At 39.8% G+C, this 10,966-nt stretch overlaps 1 protein-coding gene across 3 annotated transcripts in view; it reads right to left on the bottom strand.

Annotated features, from left to right (window-relative positions):
* Nucleotides 1–1,033: 1,033 nt before the first annotated feature.
* Nucleotides 1,034–10,966, bottom strand: part of LOC120997236 (cytochrome P450 2K6-like) — a 50,343-nt gene continuing 40,410 nt past the window's right edge. For all 3 annotated transcript variants that reach the window (XM_040427233.1, XM_040427235.1, XM_040427234.1), the window contains exons 6-10: nt 9,902–10,078; nt 6,332–6,473; nt 4,488–4,672; nt 3,827–3,968; nt 1,034–3,053 (exon numbers count right to left, since the gene is read on the bottom strand). In XM_040427233.1, coding sequence (XP_040283167.1) covers nt 2,875–3,053; nt 3,827–3,968; nt 4,488–4,672; nt 6,332–6,473; nt 9,902–10,078 — 825 coding nt within the window. In that variant the 3' untranslated portion in view covers nt 1,034–2,874. The remainder of the gene's footprint in view (nt 3,054–3,826; nt 3,969–4,487; nt 4,673–6,331; nt 6,474–9,901; nt 10,079–10,966) is intronic.

Genomic DNA, 10,966 nt, shown 5'->3' with positions numbered 1-10,966 from the left:
CTACTGGGATGTTGATCGATTAGCTGTACTCTGTAAGTGAAGAGTTTAAATCTCCTACAGCACCACCACAGGCAAAATGAAGCATTGCATAAATCTCATAGAAATCAATAAGCTGTCCGTGTAATGTCCAAACATGTCTCCAGAGAGATGCCCTTTGTAGCTCTTCTACAATCGGGCTAACAGGTAAGACCCTAAGAAAGGGATTCTGCTCCATTATTGCCCAACTCAGGTGTTTGAACCAGGCGAATCTAAACCAGATGACTAAACCAGATGACTGCTTTAATCCCTACTAAATTGGTCCTCATCTTACATCTTATTAGGCCTTATGGATGGCATACAGGGCAAGGTCTGCTGAGAAGCTCTCTTTATGGACCAGCAAGCAGTGTCCTTGCATTACATGGATATAATGCTACATGCATATATGTGAGGCTGGCTGAGGATTTTCGAGAAGTAGAGATGTCAAAACCACAGCGATCGCCAGGCTTCTTTGCTATAACTGTTTTAATTTGCTAGTTCCAGGCATGAAACAGACAAGCCCACATTTTATATGGGTCATGTTTTTAATTTTAAAAAGCATACAAAATCCAATAGAGCGGAGTGTAATTAAACAGGCTGTTTGATACCCCAACTTCACCAATAGCCATACATGTCACTGTCAAGTCGACTTTTCATGGCAATTAAGGCATTGTCAATTAAATTTATTTGGACCAAATCTGACTACCATTTCCACCTAATCTGTCCCAAAATGAAATTTAGGAAATTTGCTTATTGGCGCCCAGCACCTTCTAAGTATACATCACCAAGTACTGGCACCCAATTTCCCCCCAACATCACGAGGCCAGGTAGCATCCTGCAGAGAAAGCAGTTGTGTGATCGGATCAGATCACCTGTTTTCCAACATAAATCGGTTTCGTGGGAAAGGATAGTGAAGAAGAAAGAACGGAACGGTATCCAGCACTCGAGTTAATAACATTTAGTTTTTTTTCTTTCCAGGACACAGAATACACAGTTAAAATCAGAGAATTCTTACATGTTTCAAGTGAATAATCATTTTAATTCATAGCATAAAATAATAAGTAATACTACTAATCTTTTTTACCCGGAGCAGAATGCATACCTAGAATAAATAGGCAAAGAGGTATCTCCCAAGAAAAAAAATAATAATCATCTCTCTGGCGCCACCTGTGGAAATGGCTCCCTACAAGTCGAAATCCAACTTTTTAATAAGTCTATGACAAGGGGAATTTCAAGCCAGATAGCCTTCCAAATTAATTTCACAGTGAGTAACAGATAATAGACCTAGTTCTCATCGCAGGATGTCATATATTAGTGTATAGTACTTTTCTTTTTTTTTTTTTATAAATGAAATAGGGAAAGGGATGATTTTAGATTTTACATTTATTTTTATATATTATTTTTTTTACTTTATTTTTAGAACTCAGTACACAGAAATTAACCATGCAACATTAGATTACTTATGCCCTGTTTGAAGCAAGGTTTCACAGCAACTTTACTATGGCAGGCCAGGAGCCTTCACAATGTTTCCCTTGACCATAGCAACCAAATGATTCACATGATCTGATTGTGCAGAGGGAAGGTGTTCAGTAACCAGAGGGAACCCTTCAAATGACAGCTCAGATACTACGTTCTTAGTTGACCACGGTATCTGAGGGGTTAAATGTTTCTAATTGGAGTTGTCTCCAACTATGGACACTGGAGTAAGGTTTTTACTGTATAACACAGGAGGGAGCTGCCTACAGGAGCTGATCAGGTGCCATTTTTAAAGACCCAACATCCGCCGTACATGTATGGCTGCCACTGTCCTTGAAGTGGGACCTTAAGCCCCTCTGCCACATAAGAAGACATCAGTAATATAAATGGCACCTGGAATGTGGAAGCCCGGTAGAAGATTGTACATTTGGCCTCTGGGGTTTCAAATTATGCATCTGCCTTAACTGAATATATTTGAAGCCTCGTTGTTTGATATGTAGTAGCTTGAATATGGAAGGAGCAGCCTGAGCCTGTGATGATACCTAAGGTTGAGCTAATCAAGCTTTGGATCATAGATGCTGTCTGTGTACAGCATTAAAATGTTTGTGTTCCATGTAAAACTTTATCTCGGCCGAAGTTGCGCAAGACTTGGTAAACTTTGGTATTCCTATCTGCGTATTTAAAGTAGGAATCCGAAGTGGGCTTTGGTACCGTTGGACCTGCCAGTACCTAAGCCAACTTCGGATTCTGATTTTAAAATGTTTTTAAATAAGCAGATAGGAATACCAATGTCATTCACCGAAGTCTTACACAACTTCGGCCGAGATGAAGTTTTCCCACACGGAACAAATACATTTTAATGCTGTACAGAAACAGCATTACAAATAAGGTTTTTAACGAATCGACCTCAGATCTATGATCTAAAGCTCGATTTGCTCAACCCTAATGATATCATAAGTAGATTTCAGACTCCCACTGGATAATGCCACTGAGCTGGAGTCAATAATCATACAGTTGCTGTGTCCTACTGGAAAAAAAAAATAATGCAGTAGTTAAATTACAATTAACAATAAAGTACATGGAAGATATACTATATTGGTGTTCAGGGTAAATTGCTGTTTTGGCACTTTGCGATAAATAAGGGGGTTTTGGGTTGCGGTTTGGGCACTCAGTCTCTAAAAGGTTCCCCATTACTGTACTAGAATATCCAAGATAGTTAACTTTAAGAACCCTAATAGACTTATGGTCTACAGCAGCGATCTCCAGCCTTGACTCTCTGGAGAACATTGGTCAGCAGTACAGATTCACTACAAAACAAACAACTAGAATAGAACATTTCTTCATTTCCTCATTCACTGCTTTCCTAAAAAAAACTAGTCGTCCCTAGGCACGAGGTATGGCACAAATCAAATGAGGCACAGGAGGTGTTGTGAAGCCAACAGCTGGGGTTAGATCTAACTTGGTGCCAGATGGAGCCTGGAATGTGAAGTTCTGCAGTAATCTTGTAAAGAAGATGAAGAGCTCCATTTTAGCCAAGTTCTCCCCGGCACAACTTCTCTTCCCTAGAGAAAGCAGACAACAGCAGATTTGTATACATTTCAGTTTTCACTGTGTTGTATATACTTTTATACTAGTGTCCATATGCCTTTACAGAAATGTCTTGTTACAAATGGCTCTTCCCGGGAGTCATATTTGTCCTGACCTTGGGCACATGAAGACGAAGTTACATGTGAGAGACTGTAGACTATCTCAGTCGAAGAGGAGAACATATCTAGGGCAACACTTCCTTACCATTCTGCAATTGAGATTTCTGGGCTACATATATGCTCATATTTTGTAGTGGATAAAGCACATGATTTATGGAAATATTGTTCTACATTATCAATAATTGTAAGTGTCTACGTGAGCTTCTTTGCAATTTGGTTGGCTCATGGTGGCTCGAACAGGTGAGGAATTGTGACAAACATTTGGGAACACCCTGCGGTTGATATTGTATAAAAAAGCACATTGCAGGATGCACTAGGAGCCTCTGTGTCTGGCATGTGAGGGCACTTTAAATTGGACATACATTGGCTAAATCAGTATCAACCAATCAGAATGCATCTTTCATTTTCCAAAGGAGCTCTGAAAAATGAGAGGTGGAATCTGATTGGTAGGTTCGGCAACTAAGCCAGTTTTTCGTTACATCAGTTTTGATAAATCTCCCCCCAAAATCTACTTTTAGTACCAGAAGATAAAGTTCTAAGTCTACCCTACACAGAGGCACATAATGGATATGTACTTAAGCTTTCCTGTATAATTTTCTGCTGTTTAATGGAAAATTTTACAAAATTACCTGCAGAAAATGGCAAAAAGGCTTCATTCTTCACAAAATTTCCTTCGGAGTCAAGGAAATGCTGTGGGTAAAACTCATCTGGTTTCTTAAAATAGGCCTCATCTCGAAGGACAGAGGTCAATAGGGGCATGACATATGTGCCCTGAAAGAGAATGCTCATGAAGAGTGTACCACCAATGCATGCCTGAAATATACACTGTACAAACTGTAATCGTAAGTCGTAAATATAATTATAATTATTGTTTTCTGTTCTCTTTTATGGTATACCCAAAGAATATGTGATACATGGTTAATAGGTAGGGGCACGCATCTGGGATCCTCACCTGACCCCCTGTTGATAATAACATGTTTTGGACACAGTAAGACATGTCCTTACCCAAGGCCATGGTGACTGGCTTGCAATCCTGTCTATTGTGTGTAATTTTGCTTGACTATTTCTCACTTCCACTTCAATAGAGAGGGCCATGGTCAAGCCTGAATAGGCAAACAGGGCCCTGGTGGGAGTCCTAAAGGTTCACCAGCACCCATCTAGCATTTATGGTATATTCTATGGATTTAGATCTCTAGCTATAGCATCATTAGTATAATTGAATTTCTTATACAATTCACACACTCTTGATCACTATTTTCGACTGTAATTTATAAGGCACATTTTACTTACTTTCGGCATAAAATAACCTTTGAATGTGACATCCTTGGCAGTGGCATGAGGCAGATTAGTTGGAATTATGTTGGCAAATCTTTGAATCTCATGGATGACGGCATCTGTATAAGGTAATTTTTTCCGATGCTCTGACTGAGGTTCGGAGGATCCAATTACTTTTTCTATCTCATTTTGAACATTTTCTGGAATCAGGATGAAAATTGACCAATTAGTTAACTTTTTCCATTTGAAGAAAAATTTTGTACATCTTATTTAACTTTTTTTTTCAATTAATTTTTTCAATGTTATGGTATGAAAGTGCAATAGGCATAATGTGGGAATTGTTCAGAGCAGAGAGAGGGCAGATGAGGTGGGCTGTCTTCATCGCCTACATTGTCTATGTTTTCACTACCGAAAAGCTGGGAATTAATATGTCCTAGGTAGCCCAAAAGAGATAGCCTTGGTAGCACCGCTATCATGACTCCCTAGCTTCAAGGGGTTATCCAAATCTCTGATTACCTGTCCTCTGGATAGGTGATGAGCATCTGATCGGTTGGGGTCCAACAGCTGGAACCTCCACCTATCAGCTGTTTGAGAAATTCCAAAGCCTTCTCACAGCTTACCCTAGGTCATGTGAAGTCACAGTCATTGGTCACATGGCCTAGATGCAGCTCAACCAAATTCACTTGAATAGGGCCTTTTCAAACAGCTGATCAGATTACTCCTTTCATTCTGCACCAACATAAAGGGCACCCCCCAAAATAAAGCTACTATTGTCATCACTGGCAGAACCTCTCATTGACACTGCACTGGTCTAGGGACTGAGAGGGATTAGTTTCCCTGAAACACATTGACAATCACCGTGATCTTGCAGCAACCAACTTGGGGCCTAGTTAGTACCATCCTTCCACCAGTCTCTACAATGGAGCCCTGAGTTGCTGCATATACTATTTATTGATGAGCGGCAGGGGCAATATTCGAATGATTGGCCCAAAAGCAATTTAAGCAGGGAGGAATCATGACTTCAGATGGAAAAAAAGACGAATATTCTAAAAAACTAATATATAGCACTATAGAATATAGTGCTATATATTTGATTTTCGAATATTCGTCATTTTTTTCCATCTGAACACATGATTCCTCCCTGCTTCTATATCGAATATAGTGCTATATATTAGTTTTTTAGAATATTCAAAATTTTTTTCCATCTGAAGTCATGATTTCTCCCTGCTTAAGTTGCTTGTGGGCCAATGACTCATTGGCCCACAAGCAAGAAGCAGGGAGGAATCATAGTGCTATATATTCGTTTTTTTGAATATTCGTTTTTTTTTTTTTTCCATCTGAAGTCATGATTGCTTCCTGCTTAAGTTGCTTGTGGGCCAATGACTCATTGAGCTACAACAAGAAGCAGGGAGGAATCATGTGTTCAGATGGAAAAAATATTTGCGATATTCGAGATTAAAAATTTGCTTTTCGAATATTTGCACTCAACACTAATACTATTTCCCCTGTTTGTTTTCCACCTTTCCATGGTATGACATTTATTTTTCCTCTACTTTCTTCCTTCATCCCCAGTCATTGCTAAGTGGAGATGGGCGCCCTTAGTCTCGGGGACCCGTAGCAGTTGTTTGCCTGCTACACTGGTAGTTACATTCATGTCCCTAATGTTGATGAGATGCTGAACTTGCTTCCAGTTTATGCAGTACAAGCTAAAAAGTGAAGTCTAGAATTCAGAAAGTGTCTTTTGCAACATTTACCATTAAATCATACATAGATAAATTCTGAAGAAAAAAAAAAGATTTTTTTTTTTTTTATAAAGGGTGAATCAAACTCAATAATTTCAACCACAAGTAGCTTCTTACTTTGAATTTCAGGATATTTTATCATTAGAAGTAGACCCCATTGCAGAGTGGTTGAGGTGGTGTCCATTCCAGCAGCGAACAGGTTACTGACGAGCATTGTTAAATTTTCGTTGTGATAATAAGATGCAAATTCAGATTTTTCCTAAAATGATTAGAATAATGCTCTCAGGAAAAAAAATATATAAATTCTCATATTAACAATTGTGTATTTGCCACAGTCCCTAGAGGGAGCCTTAGGTGATGACGGTATAGTATGGTACGATAATCTCGGGGTTCTGAATTTTCTCTTTGTGAGGGGATTATACTGTGGAGTTAATATTAGATGTACAAGAATTTCTTGTTTCCTTCATAGAAGTCAAGCAGCAGTACTTTGATTGGGAGCTTGAGAAATGGGGGTGAGGGAGGTTGGGGCCAAGTCTAAGATTTTGGATGATGTCAAGTAGTAACTTCATACTCTTTGTGCATTTTGGGGATTTATTAATTTCTATTACAATCAATGCAACTTGATTGATTCCTCACTGTGGAGTTTCCACAGTATTGCCACACTATGCATTGAACTTTCTTACTTTGGGTTTTCCTAGCTTTTTAGATCATATCAGTCCATGATGTTCATTAACTCCATGCCAACAAAATGACACAGAGATCATTGCTAAGTAACTAATCACCTGATTTTCATGGACTACTTCAAAAACTTTAGAAGGCCCTGATGTCTTCAATGTCAAGATTAAAGGTATAACATTAGAAGCTATACACTGCGTGCAGAATTATTAGGCAAATGAGTATTTTGACCACATCATCCTCTTTATGCATGTTGTCTTACTCCAAGCTGTATAGGCTCGAAAGCCTACTACCAATTAAGCATATTAGGTGATGTGCATCTCTGTAATGAGAAGGGGTGTGGTCTAATGACATCAACACCCTATATTAGGTGTGCATAATTATTAGGCAACTTCCTTTCCTTTGGCAAAATGGGTCAAAAGAAGGACTTGACAGGCTCAGAAAAGTCAAAAATAGTGAGATATCTTGCAGAGGGATGCAGCACTCTTAAAATTGCAAAGCTTCTGAAGCGTGATCATCGAACAATCAAGCATTTCATTCAAAATAGTCAACAGGGTCGCAAGAAGCGTGTGGAAAAACCAAGGCGCAAAATAACTGCCCATGAACTGAGAAAAGTCAAGCGTGCAGCTGCCAAGATGCCACTTGCCACCAGTTTGGCCATATTTCAGAGCTGCAACATCACTGGAGTGCCCAAAAGCACAAGGTGTGCAATACTCAGAGACATGGCCAAGGTAAGAAAGGCTGAAAGACGACCACCACTGAACAAGACACACAAGCTGAAACGTCAAGACTGGGCCAAGAAATATCTCAAGACTGATTTTTCTAAGGTTTTATGGACTGATGAAATGAGAGTGAGTCTTGATGGGCCAGATGAATGGGCCCGTGGCTGGATTGGTAAAGGGCAGAGAGCTCCAGTCCGACTCAGACGCCAGCAAGGTGGAGGTGGAGTACTGGTTTGGGCTGGTATCATCAAAGATGAGCTTGTGGGGCCTTTTCGGGTTGAGGATGGAGTCAAGCTCAACTCCCAGTCCTACTGCCAGTTTCTGGAAGACACCTTCTTCAAGCAGTGGTACAGGAAGAAGTCTGCATCCTTCAAGAAAAACATGATTTTCATGCAGGACAATGCTCCATCACACGCGTCCAAGTACTCCACAGCGTGGCTGGCAAGAAAGGGTATAAAAGAAGAAAATCTAATGACATGGCCTCCTTGTTCACCTGATCTGAACTCCATTGAGAACCTGTGGTCCATCATCAAATGTGAGATTTACAAGGAGGGAAAACAGTACACCTCTCTGAACAGTGTCTGGGAGGCTGTGGTTGCTGCTGCACGCAATGTTGATGGTGAACAGATCAAAACACTGACAGAATCCATGGATGGCAGGCTTTTGAGTGTCCTTGCAAAGAAAGGTGGCTATATTGGTCACTGATTTGTTTTTGTTTTGTTTTTGAATGTCAGAAATGTATATTTGTGAATGTTGAGATGTTATATTGGTTTCACTGGTAAAAATAAATAATTGAAATGGGTATATATTTGTTTTTTGTTAGGTTGCCTAATAATTATGCACAGTAATAGTCACCTGCACACACAGATATCCCCCTAAAATAGCTAAAACTAAAAACAAACTAAAAACTACTTCCAAAAATATTCAGCTTTGATATTAATGAGTTTTTTGGGTTCATTGAGAACATGGTTGTTGTTCAATAATAAAATTAATCCTCAAAAATACAACTTGCCTAATAATTCTGCACTCCCTGTATACGTGACCACCCCAAAAAATATTTGAAACTAAAATCTGGTTGTAACACACTGTTACTGTGGAGAGGTTTCACTATAGCAGAGTCTGGAAGGTTTGTGGTGGAGGATATAGGTAATATAAGGTTTGGGTTACAAGGCGATCTTGGTTGTGTCACTATTGCACAACCAAAGATCTCTATGTAGTCGTTGACCAGAATCGGGTAACAGGGTGACTCACAAAGTTGCCATAGCTGGATTTTTTTGAGATTCCGAGGTTGTGGTTGGGACAAATTCCAAGTCGCACTACAACCCAATCCAGTTCAATGGCAGCACAGCTACGCAGTGATCTTTGATCATGCAGTGGTGTTGAGGCCAAGATTATTGTGTAGCCCCAACCCAAAGGAGATCATGGAAGAAAATCTGCTGTGGACTGTAGAACTGCCACCGGATTCAGTTTTCATTAAAGATGACCTGTCACCTCTACTGTCAGTTTTAGTAATTATTTGCAGTCCCCATGTAAAATAGTCCTGGGGATGAGGATGTTTCCTTGCACAGTCTGCCATTGGCAGCACTGATTGGATACTGATAGTAATATTGAGTTTGCTTGGTATAAGAGTAATTGTCTTTTATGGAGTTAGTAGAAGTGAGCACTTGAAGTCAAGATGTATACACCTTTGCCCACTGCACATGTCTATATCATGGCAGCGCATGGAAATCGTCTGCTCCAGCGCAAGGTTTTGATCAGCCGGTGCTGACGTCAGGAAACAAAGGGGACATGTGGCAGAGGGGAGGCGAGATCGAGATCGAGAACGAGAAGAATGTGAGAGCCTGGAGATGACACATGACTCCCCCCAGGCAGAGCAATGCCGCAATGACTACATGAGGTCATGATGTCAGAGACATTTTCAAAGTTTTATTTTTATAGTTTAGGAATGATTGGATGAATAAATAATCAGCTCTATATGTGAATCAATAGCAATTATTCAGTGAAACTGACATGTTACGAGCGGTCGAAGATCCACTTTATCATCACAAAATTATTAATCCAATCGATCTCTCATAGAGATAAGTAAATTAATTCATAAAAAATTCCTATCAAGAAGAGTTAAATGAGAGGACCTGCTCCATTTCTCTAAGTAGCAATGCTAGGAAGCGCTACCCGGTTAGGTGCAGAACTTTGAAGAATCATTTTCTCATCTCTTATCTCCTGCATTTTTTTAATGTACTGAATATTAGGATCTACCCTGTGTTAGGAACGAGTCACGTAGATTATGTACCTCTTGCTGCTTGACAAGAAACGTGTCTATCAGAGTCCTCTGATCGTTTACGTCCAGCCGCTCCTTGTGCTTTGTGAAGGTCTCTTTAATAAATTTTTGTGTTTTTACAGCATTTTCTTGCACTTTTCTGTGACTTCCCGGGAACCAGCGAAATATAGAATTGAAATTATTGTACAACTGCAGAGGAAAAGATAAAGGATGAGTTATTCCTGGTATGCTTTTCTGTTGCTAGACAGTGGGCACGTAAAGCCATTTACGGGCAAGAGTAGGATCTAAATGAACAAAATGTGTTCCATCTACAAAAGTAGCAAATAATTACTTGGACACTTGTCTACCAGAGCGACTTGTTAAGAGGTGCTACAGCTTAGTAGTGATGAGCGGCATAGGCAATATTCAAATTCACAAATTTTTTGCTGAATATTCGCGCTTGCAAAAATCGGCAATGTAATAGACACGTATTGCGCACACAATTTCATTACCGATAACAATAACACAAAGGCTATATACAAAAAGCCAGGTATGTGCCAGCCAACAACCTATCTATGAGACAGATACAGTCAGCATACCTTATAATGGCAGCCTTGTGTGCAATGAGACATTCAAGTCCAGCTCTCATCTGACTGAGAGATGGTAAGCCTCAAAGTAGCTTGATTTGAGTTTGATGGCTTGGGAAAGACATGCAAATTAGCAGAATCTGCCGGGTTTTTTTTCCAGCTGAAACACTATTTGCCTGTCCTTCCCATATGACCATGTTTATGCAAATGAGTTAACATGACAAAACAATATAGAAAGGTTATTGAATATAATATTAGGACAATTAGAAAAATGAAATTTTTTATGCAGCCCTCCTAAGCAGTGAGAGAAGAGCTGGCATCACCCCAAAAATCTTTTAATTTTGGTCTCCCTAATTCTAATGATCTAGGGGCGCAGGTCCCCCAAGCCATCAAACGCAAATGAAGCAACTTTGAGGCTTAGGCCTCATGCACATGACCATTCCGGTTTTTGCAGTGCCTTCCACAATTTGTGGAATAGGTGACCCCTTGTAGAAATGTCTTGTCTCCAAAA

The sequence above is a fragment of the Bufo bufo genome, chromosome 4, assembly GCF_905171765.1.
Source record: "Bufo bufo chromosome 4, aBufBuf1.1, whole genome shotgun sequence".
Taxonomy (NCBI): domain Eukaryota; kingdom Metazoa; phylum Chordata; class Amphibia; order Anura; family Bufonidae; genus Bufo; species Bufo bufo.
Note: the sequence above shows the minus strand (reverse complement) of the source record. Positions and strands in the feature narration are given on the sequence as shown.